This window comes from Apteryx mantelli, chromosome 15, assembly GCF_036417845.1.
Source record: "Apteryx mantelli isolate bAptMan1 chromosome 15, bAptMan1.hap1, whole genome shotgun sequence".
Lineage (NCBI taxonomy): Eukaryota > Metazoa > Chordata > Aves > Apterygiformes > Apterygidae > Apteryx > Apteryx mantelli.
In genome coordinates, this window is record NC_089992.1 from 94,711 (window position 1) to 114,101 (window position 19,391).

The 19,391-nt window shown below is 42.8% G+C and overlaps 1 protein-coding gene across 3 annotated transcripts in view; it reads right to left on the bottom strand.

The window, feature by feature from the left end:
• The window catches only part of IQGAP1 (IQ motif containing GTPase activating protein 1), a 74,604-nt gene extending 57,233 nt beyond the window's left edge, over positions 1-17,371 (bottom strand). Inside the window, exons 1-2 of one of the 3 annotated variants that reach the window (XM_067305831.1) lie at positions 17,229-17,371; positions 15,269-15,368 (exon numbers count right to left, since the gene is read on the bottom strand). In XM_067305831.1, the coding sequence (XP_067161932.1) occupies positions 15,269-15,368; positions 17,229-17,283 (155 nt within the window). In that variant the 5' untranslated portion in view covers positions 17,284-17,371. Of the gene's footprint in view, positions 1-5,312; positions 5,334-14,598; positions 14,747-15,268; positions 15,369-17,228 lie in introns of those variants that run through there. The other 2 variants (XM_067305832.1, XM_067305833.1) reach the window with 2 other exon arrangements.
• Positions 17,372-19,391: the final 2,020 nt, after the last annotated feature.

Here is a 19,391-nt window from a genome sequence, read left to right on the forward strand (position 1 = left end):
AACAGAAAACGGTATGGAAAACAGAGAAGGCAAAAATCAAGTGATATTAACATACAAGAAAAACAATCCTGATCAGCCAAACATTTAGGAGTGCTAAGTGCTTCATCATCACTAAGCAGTAGCAATTTTGGGGTAAATTAATTAGTTGTAGAGGCCAGAAATACATCTTCTAACCTTTGGCTGACCTAGAATTTCAGAACAATGGCTCTTCCTTTTGTACACAGACCTAGCCAGTGACTCTTTTCTACTTCAAGACTGGACTGTTGCATGACACACAGTCTTAGTATGCACCTGGAGGTCACTTCCACTGTTTTGGCCCCAAATGCAACACTTCAGTACTCTAGCTGATAAAAAACATAAAGGAGATAAAGTACATAGCACTAACAATACTGTGCTGAAGGATGACCAGTATCACTCAGAGTCTGGCACTGATGCTAAGTTTTGGCTAAGGCTCAGCTGTCCTCAAAATCACTCCTCATTTCGCTCGTTGCACAGCCTCAACAATTTCATTAGCAGAGAAGCTGCAGAGAGAACTTCAATGCAAACTTCCGACCCTTTGTTCTGGGAGCACTGACTGGAGAATTCAGAACAATGGGACAGAATGCGAGAGTCTTGTCTGTATTAACACGTTAGTGCCACAACACTCCTTGCTTTTTTTCTAGTTGTCCCCTAGCAACTACATTAGAGAAGGGTGTTGGCTCCTTGTTCAGGAAGACCGAGTATGCTACTGAAGGAGGTCTGGTGGTGGAAAGGAGGTTCCTCTTTCCAGAGGCACGTGATATTATCCTCCAGTTTTTGAAACTGCATCTATATACTATACCAATATATTTCAATTAGCAAAAGAAGTCTGTCTAAACTCGTGCTCTACTAAAAAAAGCACAAGTGTTAGTGTGCTAATACATTTAGAACCTCTTACACATCTCCCACTCATGACCAAGAAATAGGAATGCTACTTGCCAAAAAATACAGAAATTCTTTGAGATGTGATCTTTGTGTGCATGCTCACACTGTGGGTACAAATACTTGGAACAGGGACATCTTTTTGCCTTGGAAGTAATTCTAGGAGGATATTCATCCATTGCCTGTTGGTGTATCCATATACAGACAAAAGTGGGAGAAGTGCATCTTACATCCCTGGCCTCTCCAAACCTCAGAATACCCAAAAATCAAGCATAAGAGAAAAGAAGCAGGGTGCTATTTGAGTGGATGCACTGAAGACACTGTGAAGAACCTGAAAAGTTATGTCCAGTAGCTTTTCCTTCTGAGTGATTTCATGCAAACACTTTTAAAGTGCAAGCAACTCCAAGCAGCACTGTACAGCCTACACAGGGATGTGGAGGGGTATCTGAATATTGCTACAAGGGTGACTTGAAGGGCTGCTCAACTGTTAACCATCACCTGGAAGCTATGCAAAAGCTGCAGGTAGTGCTTAGTGAAACTGTGGACAAAGGGCAGACAGACCTTTCACAGAAATGCCGAAGTCATTTGAGGTCTCAGAAGACACCCACAGCACAATGAATAGTAGCACTCTTGTAGAAGGTTGTTAGAGTCCACTGTTGAGCACAACAACCTGTGTGTCAACACAGCAATGTTCTAGGTGCCATCTGCTATGGAAACAGAGACAAGGGACCACCCTAAAGCCTTTCAGCTTGTTCAAGATAAAGCACGCATGGTGCCCAAGAGAATGAACTTGTTTATAAATCCTGAATGAATATAGTTCAGAAAAAAGTGATTAACAGCGTTTGGTGTAAAAAACACAGCTTAGAACTACAGATTCTAAACAGTAAGAGCCTTACAACCCATTCCCTTGTTGAAAGTGACATGTTCTTGACCTCACAAACAGAGGCTCCTATATGAGCGCTGGGCGGATTCAGAAGTCTGCCATGGGACTACCAACATATCCCCTAAGAATGTCATATGTCTATCTCCTTGATCTTAAGTAGAGGTGAGTAGCACAGTAGGGCATGGATTTGGTGATACACCAACTCCAGGACCTTTCACATAATGTAATACTCCAGGTTGGGATTCTACACATGCTCTTGTGGGAGCAGGCCTTCGAGTGAGGGCTGATGGAGCTAATTCCAGAACATGAATGTCAAAGGCCGAGACCACTGGGGATGTGGTTATCTCACAGGGAACTAAAACAGTACTTCAAACACAATTATCTACAGGAAGACTGTAAAGTCCGTCCCTCAAAGTAACATAGTACAGCATGTCTTGAAATAAACTCCTGTAATCCCAAACTCTACACTAAACCTACAGCACTACATTTTCTCACTTTGTTTTTCAGAATAAAAGAAACAGCTTTCTGCTCACTGCATCTTCAAAGAAATGATTCCTGCAGGAGTTTGCTGGTTATACCCAAATAATAGTGAGTGAAGAATACCAAAGTTTAACTCCATTCACTCAGTACAGCTACCACCATGTAAAAATGGACTTCACCATTTGCTCCCTGCTCTCCTCTCACACTGAAATACTCCAGGCAGGCTGCCAAAACTACAAAGCCAGTCAGATGGCATACCCAGGCAGTTACTACAGCTTAACATTTTCATGCTCATGGAGAATTACCCTGGGTGGTGGGGATCTTTTTTAGGATTTTTTTCCATTTGCACTGCATTCCCAATTGCATTACAGAAGTTACAAAATGGAGATCAAAGCAAGTCAACCAGACACCAGAAATAAAAAGACCTTCAAAAAATTCTCAACCCTCCCAAAATGCCTTAGGATCATTCACCTTTCCTCTATGCAACCGCTCCATGCCTACTAACACAAAACCAAGGAAAACAGAAGTATCTGCCAGAACTTTCTGAAGACTATCCAGTTTAGGACTCTGGCAAACACAGTTGCTGACAATGCTTTCCAGCTACCTCAATCACATTTAAACCAGGAAGTTATCACCAAGGAAGATGTAGATGATCGCAGCAGCCCCTCTACCCGACTGTGGTGTCGGACAAGAAATTCCCTTCCCATAAAGGCCAATACCCTGCCTCTGACAAAGGCCAGCAGTAGATGCTAGGGAGGACTGTAACAGAGATGTACAGATTTATTTCTTGCCATCTTTAGGCACCCAGATGTAAGCAAGTACAAGCTTAGAGACTTCCTGAGATAGAGACCACTTGAGACAGACAAGTCTTATAGCTGCTGTTCACCATGGATTTGTCAAATCACAATCTCATCTCCCCTTTGGCTTCCATAGCATCCTATGACTAATCACAAATTAATAATACTCTGCAGGAACAAAACATTTGCTTTGGGTTTTTTTTCCCCCTCTCTAATTCTGCTACCCTAGAAGAAGCTGGATGCACTCAATTGAACTGTGTTGCACAAAATAGCAAATAAATTATTCTTTATTCACTTTCTCCACACTATTCATCATTTGAGGGACTCTCATCGCATCTACCCTACTCAGTCATCTCCATTCCAAACAGAAATCCTACTCTCTGGCAAAGCTAGCCCTACAAGTGTATCTTAAAGCCTATTAGACTGATTTAAGGTCAAAGTGCCCTATAAACATCAAAATTAAGACAAAAAAAACCCACCCACTTTTATTCTGGTTTTGTATTTTTTAAATAATTACTTTCCAGACGAAAGTTACAATCCAAGTGGTTGGAATAATCATTAAAACATGGTGACTGCAAACAAATGGAGCCTTTCATTAGATTAGGTAACTTCTTGCTCAATCAAATATGCTATACCTGTTCATATTTACCTAAATTATTATACAGAGCATATAGAGCATTAGCTGATGAAATTTTATTTTGTGATAGAAAGTTATGAATGTCACACTTATAAGTTTTTATTTGATGTACCACAATGTATTTGGGAATCACAGCATTACTAAAAATGCATTAAAAATGGGCTTTAGATTTGCCTTTATTAGCTGTGTCTCATACTATGTACTCTAAGTACATAGAACTTAACAACTAGATTTTCCACTAAAACTCAGGCAAAAGTAGTATTAACTGTAATTAACAAGCTGACAGATTGGTTTTAATAACCCTAAATCAAACTTTTAACTGAAATTATGTGACCAAAGATGTCCATAAATATCTAGGAAAACATTCAGAAGTACTTAAGCACACCAACCTCTAACTCCTACTGAAATCAATGAAGATAAGCTGTTAACTTGCAAGAACACTTCTTAAATAATATTTGACCTTTTTGCACATCTTTGAGCACCTCTGAAGCTGCCACTCTATGCCATTTTTAATGGAAAAATCTTATTCTGCCCCTCCTGGATTTAAACAACATCAGCTTTCTTGACTTCCCCACCACGCCAAACTTTGTATCATTTATACAACTCCGAACACAGCATTCCAAGCGAAGACAACATCCTGTACACTGCTGGCTGAGTTTAAGTAAAAAGTAATGAAAGCAAAACGTCTTCTACCCAAACGAAACAAAGTTAGATACTTGTCTCCTGAATTAAAGTTTAAAACACATGCAATTTTAAAAAAGCTTAAAGCAGATCTCATCAATGCTGGGTATTTTATATTAAGTGTTTTCAACAGACTACAAAAAGCAAAGGCTAGAAAGACAGCTGATCGCTGATAAGATTTAATTTCACATTGCTATGTTTAGAAAGAAGGAAAGATTAGATAATTTTAAAAGTCTTATTTTTTAATTTTTTTAAAGCTGTTAGCCATACAGTCTTAAATTTCACCCAGAAACTGACAGCCAGGGCACATGAAGCAGAGCTGGAAGTTGCAGCTTCAAGTGAAGTGTACTGCAGTAATTCAAAAGAGTAGGAGCAGAGTTCCTGCATTTCTGTAGACAGCACACAACGGACAGAATCCAATCTTGCTTTTCTATTCTGCTGTTACACTCTACCCAGAGGCAAAAAAAGTTCAGCGTGTCCAGACAGGGCAATTATCCTAGTACACTCAGACTGTTGCATGAGCATACAGTGCATCCAGGACACATGCAAGTAACTTGTTCAGTTTTGAGAAAGACTCTCTATGTACCCGTACAGGTGAGCCTAGTATGAGCCTTAATCTCCCTCCAGCCAGGAAAAAACTAGGTGTCCTTGTGTAGGCATAGGCATGTCATACAGGAAGAGAACCTTCTCCGAAACTCCTCCCACACATTAGGCCTATGAAGTAGTCCTCCAGAGCAGCCAGACAAAGAAATTTTCTGTAGTACAGAGAAACCCCAGTTATGCACAAAGCATTCACTGTACTGAAGCACATTATTGTCTAAGGCAGCACTTGCCCCAGACAGCTCAAAACATGACATGCAACATGCAACAGAACAAAAACCAAGGATAAGCACTGGACAGAGAAAGTAGTGTACACCCAAAAGCAAGAAACTACCTTTGCGCTCAAATCCAGTGAAGGATGGTAGATACTGCAGCAGAAGGTATTTACAAGAGGAAGAGGCAGAAGATTTACACCTGTTGGTGCAAGAAATCTTCTTGTGCAAAGGGCAGCATACTTGAGGAAGACATGGAACAGCAAATGATCAAAGCTACTGTCCTCAGCCAACTGAAAACAGTGATCGGCAAGTAGAAAAAAATCATCACTTATGTTAGCGGTAAACAATGAAAGAGTCCTGAAGACAAACTTGAATTTGATATACTGGAAAAAAGACTACAGAGGGGAAACTGAAGACAGACAGCCATGTGAGCAGAGTAATAAAATAGCAGGCCAAGAGGAAGCAAGAATAGGCATAACTAGGCACAGAGAACAAATTTAAAATTTCACACAGAGAAAGTGGCAAGATAAGGGCTCAGTTGTACAAGATAAATCTCTCTCAACAACATGCTCCAGCTGCTTCCCTTGCATTCTGGAGGCCCTTGACCCTCAGCAAGCAAATTCAGCCCAGTACCCTGACAGAAAGTGTCCCCACCGTCCACTCCAAGAGAAAAAAACAAGTGATTTTTTGTCAGGTCAGTGAACTGGCTATCAGAGGATATTTAATCAGTCTTTACCAGTAACAATACAAATAGAGTATCTGTGACAGCAGGAGTTTAGCAGCTGAAGGGGAAAAATTCTTACTGGAAAACAAACAAAAACTTTTAATCCATTGGAATGATCCATTGGCTGACCTCCCCCTACTTGGAGCCTAAAAAAATCAACACTGGATGCCTTCACAGTACAACGTCAAAAGTCAAAATCCCACTACAAAAGTCACATGGTAAAGTTATCTGGTCTGGGTTCTAAAAAAAAATGATGAGATAATCTTTGGGGTCTATTCTAGACTTAAAGCATATGGGAAATAAACATACCATTTACTAGTCTCTGTAAAAGCTATTTTAAAATTCACTGCTAATGCACAATGTGTTTTTGTTTTATTTTGGTTTTGTTTGATTGTTCAAGAAAAGAGCTTAGGGGGAAAAGAGAGTAATTTCTGTCCTCTCCTTCCAGTAGCTTGGAGGGTGGGTGAAAAGTAAAATAATAAGAATTTTATGCACAAGAGCATAAGCAGAAAATGCATACCTGAACTACCAAAGCTGAAACAGAAAACACACTACAGCAGTGAACACCCAAGTAAACTCACATGCTTGGCCTTAAATAGTAAATTTGTGAGTTTCACAGTTCCTGAATATCTACATTTTAAACTACATGGAACTGTAACATAACGTACCTGTCCCTGTGTTGAAAAAGCCTTGCGTTTTTGTGGCAAATAATTTTTTTCAAAGGATTTCTGACCTGCAGTAAATGATATCATCTTCCCCAAGCAATAGAGCTTGTCACAGCATCTTATTCATACAGCTGTTTTAACAGGAAATCCGGCAAAAATCTGATAGATGCTAGAAAATCTGCAAGGGGGGAGAAGGCAGAACCCTCTGTCAAACTGAGTTTTGGTAATCATAATGTAGCTGCCAAACAGAAGCCAGAAATAAGCCAGCAAACACTGCTAAGCAGCCTTTCAATTCATACAATAAAAATGACAAACTACGTCACACAAAGACTTTGAGTACTACGCATTCCACTCAGAATGAAACAAAATCCCAAGAATAAAAACTTTCTCCCCTTCCCTAACTCCCCACTGGGTTTGCTCACTCTCAAGGTCTACATTTGCATAACATATCACTGGCTTTCCCCAGTCTTGTCTAGTATCCTGCACTAGCACACAGAATTTCAGGCATTATCGTCTTCCACTTGACAATTCATCCTGTAGAATGCAGACTCACAAAAGCAGAGTGGGGGACACTAGCACAGAGAGCAGCTATTCAAGCTAAAGCAAGGCATCAGCAACACTTATTTAGAATTCCACAAGAATATTCGAATCCACAGAAAAAAGGCAAGTTGGCTTCAGCAATGGAATAACAGTTGATGCCCTGGGAAACAAGATGATCATCAAGAGTTTAACTGTTCAAGAGCAGCTCCTTAAATCTTTCCAGAGCTCGTAAATCTGAGATCAAAATTGTAAACAAATAGACAGCACTTTTCTCCAATCAGTATGACATACTAAGTCAGGTACCCTTACAATTATATTACACCTATAGTTACAGTTAAAAAAAAAAAAAAAAAGTAGTCTGAAATATTTCTATTAAGATTATTTAACAAGATATGTTTCCCATAGGACGTTTTGACTGCTCGTTAGGTTATGATTTTCTTCTCTAGTTGCCTATCAAAAGCAATGCTCTGAATTTCTCAATTTCTAATCAAATATAATTTTGATAAATCTAACAAGCTGAAATAGAGATTTAAATCTTCATCACCTGCACCAGAAAAAAGAACTCTTGCCTTCAACTTCGGAATCCACAGTCCAATTGGCCAGTGCTGACTTATCCTACAAACTGGCACAGCTCACACAAATGTGTAGGAAATACTGTTGCAACATTGTATCAACAATGTAGCAAAATATGCCAGACTTTATAGAAATGGAAGCTGGTTTTATTTAAAATAAAAACAAACAAAAAGGATTTCACTCACTCACAGTCTCATACTCACTAGCACCAGAATGCGTTTTGTGTCCAAGAGGTCGGTCCAGGAATCAGGCACCAGGAGAGGGATTAGCCAGCAGTGAGACACAGTGTCTTGACAACAAGCACCACAAGGCTCAGGATCCATTGCCATGACATGGAGGACAAGCCCAGCTGTCCAGGGCTCTTCTCAAGCTGTTGACCATGTGCAGGTTTCCCAGGTTTCAGATATACCTTTTTGTACTCTTTTGGAGTTGACAGTGAAGAATCTCTGTCCTGTCCCACCTCTGCGAGTCATCAGAATTTGTTCCCTGTACTTTGTCTCCAGATTCCCGTTGTCTTGTGAACCTTGACACAAAAAGGCTGAGGTCCTGATGGTCTGCTAATCCAGGTGCCATTAACACATGCCATTCCAAGGGCCCTGCCCCTGCTGAGGGCCCTGCCCCTGCCATGAGAGCATGTGGCGCCTCCACATCCAGACAATCCCATTCATTCTCCATTCACATCTATCTTAGCTCTACTATTGCAGTTCTCTGCAGGTGTGCCAAGGAAAACATGCCTGCTCCCAACAGCACTGTGTAAGGAGCAAGTGGCCAGAGAGTTAGGGCTGCACTTTTTTTTTTTTTTTACTTTTTTTTTGGGGGGGGGGGGGGGCAGCAGTGTCTGCATAAGCCATCCTAAAGAATGTATTAAGCTATGGCTTAGAGGGCCCCTGACACTGCTCAGTATAGCCAGCACCACAGACACAGTTTTCTTTTGGACAAGTCAAGCCACTCATTCTATTGCAAGGAGAGGGACGAGAGCTCTGAACTACAGCTAAACACACTGAGATGGGCACTACACTTTAGAGTTACTAAGATGCTTGAGAAGGCTATGAAAACCACATACTCTAGCAGATCATGACCACTACGTATGAATCACAAACATTTTCAAATCAGTTAAACTGCAGACCTGGCACACATTCTCACAGGGGATCAGAGCACAAAGCTTGCAAACAGCCAGTTCTTCATCCAAATTCACCCGAGCACAGCATCAGACAGCAACACAAAAAATCCTGAACAAAAACTTCTCTCTAAAATTCTCCAGTCTACCAATACTAAATAAATCGAGGAATCATCTGACAAGAGGAAAGATCTCTTAGAGAGGTAACAAGAATAAAGATAAATAATTTTGTAACATTAAGAGGATATTTACTCTCCTAGAGAAGTAGTGGTAATTTAACTGAACTGCAGTGCAGTTTGTGCAGGAAAAGACATGGCCTCCCAAATAAAGAGCCAGGAGAACAAGTGCCGCCCACAGCCAAAATGCCCCAGGGCATTCTCATTATCCACAAAGGCATTTTCAGTTCAAAGGTACTAAAAAGCAAGGGATTACTGAATAACATAGGCCAGATATTTTTTGTAGTGATTCAGGTACCCTGCCTGGAAACCTGCAGCTGAACCAAAGACCTTATTTATATTCTGGCACTTAAGTTCCCCTTTTCCTTTACAAGTAAACATGAGGTTCCTCTTTGTAGTCCCATTGCGAACACTGTCAAAAACTGGTAAAAATTACCTTAGCTGCTTTTACTGATGGAGATTCTATCACATTCACTAGGTTAGTCCAGAGGAGCTTTCAGATGAGTACTAAGCCCACACTCACAAGTAACTTGATTATTACATATGTAAAATCTTTTTCAAGACACATTCAATCATTCTATTGTCAAAGCTAATTGCTTAGATCATTTACAATTAGCAACAAAATGGAAGGCATAGCATCACTACAGTTACCTTATCTCAAAACTAAAGTTGCTTTCCTGCAAATACGGGTTATAAAAAGCAGTCCACAGTATCTGATAGTCAAGAACTGCTACACTTGGTTATTACGGGCCTGTTTTCTTCTTGCATTACGTACAATATTCCTTCAGAAACCACTGTCCAATCAGCCAAACCCTGGTCTCTGAAATGATTTCTGTGCAAGCAGTTGTTTTTCTGCTCCCCTCGTGCTTTTCATTACTATTTCCAGTGATTCAGAAAAAAAGTATTCAAAGTGAGGAAAAGACGGTGGTACTCTACTGCTGCCCTCTCTCAGCCACTCTCCACCCACTTCTCAGAAAAATATGGCTCTGAATACACATTCCAAGACACTTCCAGTCCAAATAACGACTCCCTGCCAGTTGTATGTGGTCATCAATGAGAATGCAAGCATAAATAGAAATATTTTTAGAGCAAAAACAAAGTCAGGTTTGCATAGATCTGAAAAATCAGCTCAGATATACAAACCTAAAGCAACCCTCACCCATCTTTTGATTTGAAGGGCTCTTAAGGTATGTTATGTTTCCTGTTCTCCTGAGATTTACTCTGAAATAAAGAGAAGTATATAAAACCTTAAGTTGCAACTGTGGTCCACTTTGCCAGGCTTCCAGCACTCCAAGCTGGATTCCTCAGACTGCTGTTACCATTTTGTCCTCAGAATCCTCCACGAGGTAGTGCGCTAACTCTACAGCTTCAAAGCTCGTTGTAAACTTGCCTGTACCTAATTTGCAGATTAACCTAAACAGGATTTAAATCAGAGAATCTGCACACAACTTGCTTATTTTAGAATGTATTCACTACAGAATACATGCAACAGAAAGATGAGTCACACTCAGAACTGTACAAAAATAGGTGAGGAAAAACTAATCCTGCTTTTCTCAAACTACCCTCCTAGTACCTAGCTCTCCTGTGGTGTCTCGGTGCTTAATGAAGGCTCATAAGCCACGTATTCTACCTGAACTGCTTCAACTTTTCCAAGTTCGGATTAATAAGAATCTGAAACCAATGCAAAAATGTTATCACCTTTCTGAAAACCTCTGATTCGCAATGGAGAAATATCCTGAAACCTAATTCACCATGTAAAAAAGCAACTATTGTGTTTCTTTCAGAAGCCGATTTAAGCTGCAGTGTAATATTTTAATACTGTATCTGCAAACAAGAGCTCCCTCAACACTGGTTATCTACACCTTTACAGGCACTGTTGAGCCAGCTTTGCAAAGTTATCCACAGAATAAGCACTAAGAGAGCTTCCCATTTAGCAATACCTCTATACGTATTCAATCTTTATGGAAACCAGTGCCCTCTATACTTCTCTCTATTCCTTGGTTTTAGTACTCTACATCTCCAGGGAGAGGGGTAAGAAGTTCTCACAGGTTGCTTCTATTTTGGATAAAAATCTCTTTACACTTCTGTGAGCATGCGCTGTCATGTCATGAGAAAACAGGGTATTTCTTAATCAGTTTTATCTGACCTGCTACAGTTTTTCTGTACAGACTACAGTGATTTGGGAACAGAAAATAAATATAAATGTTAAAAGACAGTTATTCAGGAAGCTATTTTTATTCATGAAACATGTATTTGGTCCAAGCATAGTATAGCAATTCCTTCATTCATAATCTTTAGTTTAGCACTAACTCTCATCTCAATTTCCTTCATGATCTCGGGCAACATCCTTGCTATACACTCTGTCTCCCTTTCTTCAAGTAGCAAAAATAATGCTCGTCTCACAAGACTATTGCAAATTATTAGCTGAGGTCAAAAAGTGCCAAATTACAACGGAAGAACACTGACTTCTCAAGAAAGAAAAAAGGCAAAAGAGAGTGGAGTACCATTAAATAAGTATAAGGTATTGATATTCAGTTAATGCCTTTGATATATGCTCCTTAGCAAACAGCTACTCAAAGCAACATTTTGTCAAATATTCAAAGCTGTTGCGCACACACACTGTTGTGTCTCACAGTTCAGAAACCCAGAGTTTCTACTTTAGCATGAAACTGGACACTAGCCAATTTTCATGTTACCTTCTTTTAATATTTAGGGAAAAATAGTTTATATTTCTAGATACAGTATCCACTGGTTACAGGGACAGCAAACTCCTGATAATGTTGATGCAATGCAAATTAACATGGCATTCAAATAATTTTAGTTGCCCTTTAGATGCCTCTCTGTTCTAGAGAAACTGAATATAAACTACAGTATCTGAATAGGATATTATGATGTATAGCATATGATAGAAGGGGACAGAAGGGGATTTGTATTTCAGGTGCTTACCACTCCACACCCAGAGCTGTCAGCTTTACAAAACTCACCTTTTTGACTTCCAAAAAAAAAAAAAAATGTGACACAGGGTTCACCAGATACCTTGCTCTGCTATTAGGTTCTCCTCTTCTCCTTACAGATATAACTCTCAATCTGGAAATCTCTCACTATGCAAAGATGAGGAACTCTTCTATCCATACCCATAGTTCTGAGGCATTGTCATCAATAGCACAAGCAAAACGTTACAGCACCTAGTTCACACATTATATATCAATTACGTTACTGGTAAAGAAGTCAAATACAGAGAATCCCAGACCAACGACATTAATAAAAGCAACTAAAACAGAGCTTTAAGAGATCATTACTTTTGAAATTAAATAAACTCTCTGCCAACAATGCAGCTGAAAGCCCTTTTCTGCCTGTATTTATAGTAAAAAGCAAAACAAGAAAACAAACAAAAAAAAACTTAAAAAGCAAAAGGACAATTTACACAAAAACTGCTTAGTGAGGAAAAAAATTAACATGAATAGACCATGAATCCAAGCCTTTCTGCTCTCATAGGAGTCTCTTAATCATTAAACTAACCGGTCTGCTCCCCTCCTTTTGGTGACTTAATCTTTAACTCTTATGCACAGCTTCAGTTTTGGGAATCAGAAATTCCCTTTCAAATATGTACAAATAGCCTATAGGCCACTAATCAAACATGGTTTGGGAACTGGGAAAGGGTAGGATTGGGAAAGGGTATTTGAACCTCTTCGAGCAGAGTTTCCACTTAACAGGCAAGCACTCCGACTGCCAAGATATGCTAAGACAAAGGCTGTATCACCACTAGTGTTTTAAAGACACAGTTCATTCTTCAGAAAATGTACTGGCAATCACTAGGTACTGTCTTAAATATCCGAAGACTCGTTCTGAGGACAATGAGGAGAAACATCTTGCCTCTGACAAGGGAAATCTAAGGCCTAGCTGCTCAGCCTTGCCAATACTGAGGCAATACTCAGCAGCAAACATGAGGTGGCCAAGAAATTTTAATGTCAAAGATTAGTTACCCCAAAGACTTGAAATCTCCAGGATTAAGCAACAGCTGAATGAATGTATTAAACCTGTTGCTGCTTTAGACATTTTTGTCCAAATCCTTCTGCAAATCTGGACATGGAATTTCACAGAGTACAAACACCTCAGAAAGCATTTACTCTGAAGCCAATAACTGAAAGAGTCCACAAGAGATGCCTTTGGGGCCCTTCAAGCACCAAAGGTGACTATAATGGAACTCACTTCTCCCTGTTGCCAAACATTTGGCCCTAAAGATTCAAAGGGAAGGAGCGACTCAGATTCCGAGATGTATCTGGATCTTCCTCAGTACTTCAAACCTCATCCAAATCTGTATGGATAGGAAGTTACTGTCTGCAGTAACGAAGGGTCCTCTATGGAGTCACAGTAGTGACAACTGTTATGAAGCACCTAAGAGACTATACCATAAACTGAATCCCTCCACCTGCCCCCTTCAAAAATAAGAGAGTGTAAGCTATTGGTAAGAGAGTGTAAGCTATTAAAATCCTGGAATAAAGTACTGCAAATGAGTCCTCTAAGCACTGCCAGCAGTGATTTTGTACAAACACTCCATTTCCTCCCCCATAACATCACTTAAGTGAAACATGTCTGTCTTCTTGGGGCGAACTTATAGAAATGCTCAGAAATTTATCATCAGTTAGTGAAGAAACAAAGTTTTCTGGTTCTTAGTCTGTATCATCTTCTGAAGGACAAAGGAAGACTCAAGTATTCAGTGAACCTTGACAAAGCATGCTGTTGATTATTTAGAACATGTTTTTATGCGTCCTCCTTACTTTTCTATTGCACCAGAAGCTATTTTCTGTGGCATACATCTTGACCAGTTTGCCTAGATCTTTATAGGTACACTGAAAGTCTAAGCTAATGATCAATGTCCTGACTAATTACAAAATGCAAACAACTCAAACATAGGCATTATTTTAAAAAGCGTATGTGTGGGGAATATCACCTATAACATCACTTCTTCAATCTTATTCTTGAAAGCTTGTCTCTGTTGAACTGAGATTGGACCAACCATGCAAAATTTCAAGTAAAAGCTCAATTTGTGCTAAGTCGTGAGAAGAGATGACTGTCATGAAGGGAAGCATTAGACAAACCAATCTGTTTCATTCATATTCTCCACTTACAGCATATAAGATTGGTTGCTTGCAAAAGATTTAAAACTAGCAACAATAAGAATTTACACATTTTTAATAGTTTCCTTTTTCTGACATAGCAGATATAGGAATCTACCCCAACACACTGCATGTTCAGATCATACTTTCATTATTTGTCTGAATAAAGAAATATAGCATGCTTTCGCACTTTATAAATGTGGAGATAACACAGAAGAAGGAGGGGGCTACATGTATGCTGGAGGACAGGAATAAATTCAAAATTATTTTAACATTTTAAACAAAAAGGTCATGAAAACAGAATAATATTCAACAGCGTCAAGTAAAAGGCAATACACTTAGGAAAACATAATTGGCTGCACAAACATAGGATGGGGAACAAACTTCAGCAGCATACCTTCAAGGAAAAGGATGGCAAGTCAGCAAAACTCTACCACATCATGCCATTATGAAAACAGAGATACCATGCTGGAATGTATGAATAACAGCATACCTAGCAGGATACATGAAATAATCCTTATGCTCTTATCAGCATGTTAATGCCCCAGTTGGAAAACTTCTTCCTGTTTTGGCAGTGCACTTCCAGAAAGACATGGAGTAAGTGGAGAGATGTCAAAACAATCCGGGAATAATGACCTCATCTATTAAATAGGACCCACAGGGAAAAATGAAAGAATTGGGTTTTTTTAGTCTAAGAGAAAAGAGCAAGGAAACATGTTGTAACAATTCAGATTTTTAAAAGGTTGCAGTTAAGAGAATAGCCTGTTCTCCATGTCTGTTGATAAGTAATGGGGTAATACTGCAGTAAGACATATACAAGTTGGATACCAGGGGGGGTCCTTCCAGTGTTAAGGATACTGAAGCACTGGAACAATTGCTGAAGGGGTAGCTATGGAGTCCCTGTCACAAAAGTCCTTAAGAACATGTTATATAAGCACATCAGGAACAAGGTAGGCAAAATTGCATTTGCCTCTGTCAGGTAGAAAAACAGATTAGAGAGGTAGCTGCTAAAGGCCCCTACAGACTTTTTTTTTTTTTTTTTAAATGAATCTAAATAGCTGCTCAGAAACACAGTCAAGAAATAAATTACAGAGAAATTATTCCACTTACCAAGTATCAACTCCTTTTAATATACCAGCAGTCTCAAGTCCACTTATTCTTACCTCTTGGCTTCCTCCAGATGACAAAGATATTCATAAGCCACATTCTGGCGCCGTCTTTCATCCATCTCCTCTGCTGTTAACCTCTCATTATCCAGGACAGCTGCAAACAGTCAAACAGATTCTCAGGTTCTTGAGGATTGAATGCAACTGAATGGACAAACCAAAAATCAGATCCAACCTTTGCCACAGGAGCTCACTTTTATTTGATTCAGAAAATGAAGAACCAAATAGATCTGTTCTTTACAAACAGCAGAACAGAATGTAAAGCTGAAGTTATCCTATTTCCTTACCCTTCCTCCTTTGTCACATAAATTTGTCATTTTCCTTCTTTCTGATTTCTCCATTTGCTTCTGACCCAATTTTTTGCATCTTCCAATTTCCTATAAACAGTCCTTTATTTTCTTATTTTCTTCTAGCTTTGCCTTTCTCTTCCTAAAAAGTGCATCAGTGATCATGTCTCTCCATCTACCTTCTGATTTTGGTAATCAAAGATTAAAGAAGGACAACAATACATCATCACACCATAAAATCCCTTTTATATAGTTACACTCCATCTCTAAGAGAGATAGAAATGCTACTCATAATCCTCATCTGAAGAGAAACTGTTCAGACCCACAACTTGTGCATCATCTTTGGATCAACCTGAGGACCTATAGAGGGGTGTATGCCTAAATCTTTCAGACTATGTTCAAAGCCTCAGTGATGCAGCCTGTCCTTTCCACTCTTACAGCTAAATATCTCATCCATGCTCTTATGGAAAAAAAATGCACATTCTTTAGGTTTCAAGGAGTCGTTTGACAAATAGGAAATGTCTCATACCAGTATTAATCAAAGGTTAGCTTACACCTAAAATGCCTTCATCAAATAAGTATAATGACAAGGTATTAACTGCAGTATTGGGTTTCAAACAAGATTTTGCTTCAAAATGCCATGGGTCTCCTAGTTCAGAGTATCTCAGAAGCATCTTATTACTTCAACATTTCCCAAAGTTACCGGGAAGTTCAGCTCCCAAAGGAGCTGAAAGCTGTGACAAAGCACATGGCAACGCCTACCAGCAGGGAAAATTCCTCTCTCCTCCTGACTCTCCCGCAATACTTCCCTCTCACTTCAGATGAACAGCGGGGAGCACCCAGCGTTTCCTGCCCGCCGCTGGCCGCCAGCGCCACGGGCGTGGCCGCCGCCACACGGCCCCGCCGCCACCGCCGCTGCGCCGAGGAAACACATCACCACCGCGCTGCAGCTCCTCCATCCTTGCTTATTTTTGACGTGACATCATAGCACAGACTCAAATGTGTATCACAAACCTCAAATGCGAGCGTAAGCTAAAGCCTCGCTCACCAAAGTGTATTTCCTAGGGGGTGAATCTGTCCAATCGCCCACAGGTCTGAACGTGTTTCACCCGGGTAACGCAGATGCCTTTGCCGAAACGCACAGCAAGGGCGGAGGAAGGGCTGCCACCGCGGCAGTGCCCCCCCGCGCCCCCCCGAGGCTTCCCCCCGCCGGGCGGCCGCGCCCCCTCCCCCGCCCCCCCCCGCCGCGCCGCGCCCGGCCGCGCTCGCCCCGCGGGCGCCCATCGCGGCGGACATCTTGGGCGCGGCGCGGCGGGGCCCGCACCCCGCACCCCGCCGCGGGAGGGGCGGGCAGCCCCCGCGAGGCGGCGGCGCGGGAGCGGTGACGGCTGCCCCCCCGCGCGGCCGCCGGCGCCTGCTCCCCGCGCTCTTCTCGGGCGCCGGGGCTCGGCCCAGCTCCCGCGCGGACCGCGGGCGGGGCCGGCCGCGCCCGCAGCTCTGCCCGGGACGAGGCCCCGCGTCTCTCTCTGTGCCCGCGGCGTCCCAGCCTCCGCTTTCAGCACCGGCCCCCGGGCAGGGACGAGCAGCGCGGGCCGGCGGGGCGTCGCCGGGCAGGATGCTCCTTGGCGGCCGCCCGGCTCCGCCGAACCCGGCCGCCCCTCGGTACTCACAGCCGTAGTGGGGCCGGGACATGGCCAGCCCGTCCATCTCCTCCGCCGCCGCCATGGCGCTGCGCTGGGCCGCGGGCCGCCCGGAGCTGGGTGCGGGCGCCGCGGTTCCTCTTCCTGCCGCTCCGGGTGTGGCGGAGGAGGAGCCGCCGTTCCGCGCTCTCTCCCCGCTCCCCCCGCCCCGCCCCGGCCGCGCCCCGGCCGCCTCCGCCGCTGCCGGCGCGAGACCCTGCTGTGCCCCGGCCCTGCTGCGCCGCGGCTCGGCCTCGGGGCGCCGCCGGGCAGCTTCCCCTGCCCGCCCCGCCCGCCCAGCCGCGACCCAGCCCTGCGGCGCCGGCCGCACTCGGTGCCCGGCTCGGCCCTGTCCCGCTTCCCTCAGCCCGGCCAGACGCGGCGCGCCGCCAGCCCCAGGCACGGGGTCCTGCCCCACGCGGGGCGCCGCCGCCCGCTCCCCCCGGCGCCGCCCCACGCGGGGCGCTGCCACCTGCCCCCCCCGGCGCCACCCGCGGTTCCGTGTCTGTCCCACACGTGGGACCCTGCGTTTCCTGTCAGCACCGCCCGTAACGCCCAAGCAAGCTCTGACACAGGCTGCAGCCCAGGTCAGCCCAGCCACGACCCTACATCTACCCTGCCCACCGCCTCCGTCCCCCTGGCGCGCGGCTCCCGGGGGGAGGCAGCCAGGCCGGGCCCTTACAGGCGCCCCGCGGTGCCAGGCTTGTACACCCAGCCCAGCCGGACACGGTCGTGCCCTTCCTCTCCACCGCCGGCCTAGCTATGCTGACCACACCGCTGTCACTCACCCGAAATGCCAGCCGCGGTTCGAGGCAGGCTGCTCCAGAACATCAGCGCGCGACAGCGGCAACGTTCAGCAGCACGGAGACAGCCGTGCCCCGACAGCCCCTTTCCCTCCATGCGTGTTAGACTCAGCTATTACTGTTCTTACAGTACTTGTTCAAGAGTCAGACTATAGAAGATGCCACTAGATGTCCATTTTGATTTTTCCCATGAATTTTGCTGCGAGGGCATAAGCTTAATAATTAAGCAAAAATTAAGTAATTAAGTATGCCAATAGCATCCTGGGCTGTATTAGGAAGAGCACTCTTAATTCCTCTCTTTTTTTTTTCTTGGTTGTAATTGTTCTTGCATGTATTAGCTAGAATGCATATGCATCAGCACTGGTGCCTCATAGTGCTTGGTACTGTAGAAAAGCAAAAAAGGAGACAGTTCTTATGTTAGAAAGTTTGTGCTCTGTGTTAGAAAAAGTGTGCTCCAGTATGCTGATATAAATGGAACTGTTAATTGTAATTGGATTTTGGAGACTCATGGGAGGACTTCTTCATGCAAGATCATTCCTACTAATTTTGAATCAGCTTTAAAATGGAATATATGCCACAGTAAAGTCAGTAAAGGAAAGAAGGGAGACAGCTGTGAATAGGATCTGTGGGGGAAGAAGGGGGAGACTGAATGGCAAAGAACCATTTGCCAGTTCCTCTTGCTGCCAAGAGCCACTTTGCAGTGTGAGGGAGGTAAAGAAGCAGGAGGAAGCACCCCCTCTCTGGCTAAGCCAGATCCAATCTGTTGGTTGCCCATGGACCTGCTGAAGTACATGACTGATAAACAGCTCACAGAGATGGAGAAGGATATCACAATATTAAGTAATTTGTCCATAAACAACAGATGAAAATCAATGTTAATGCAACATAGTGAACACTGGAAAAACAATACTAACTGTACATGTACAACGACGGGTTCTAATTTACCCATTACATCTCAGGCAGGAGATCCTGGAGCTGAAAACTTCAGCTCAGTGCTTAGGAATGGTCCAAAGCCAAAGGTAATTTTGGAAACTATTAATAGTAGTATCTTGCAGCTAAGACGGTCTAAGGATATTCATGAGGTGAAATGACTTGCCTGACCAGTTATATCAGTTGGTCTCATAAAAGACAGTCATTTTCCCCGCAAGCCTTACTCCATAGTATTAGGAAAGAAAAGCAGTAGTACAAAGTAGGAAACTTCATTAAGCCAGTGCATCCTGAATTCTGATTGAGATACTTATCTTCAATAGAGATGTGCCCACAACTTGAATTATACCTCACTTTTGGTCATCCCTTCTTAAGAAAGGATATAATCAAACAAAAATAGGTACAGAGAAAGGCAGCAATGATG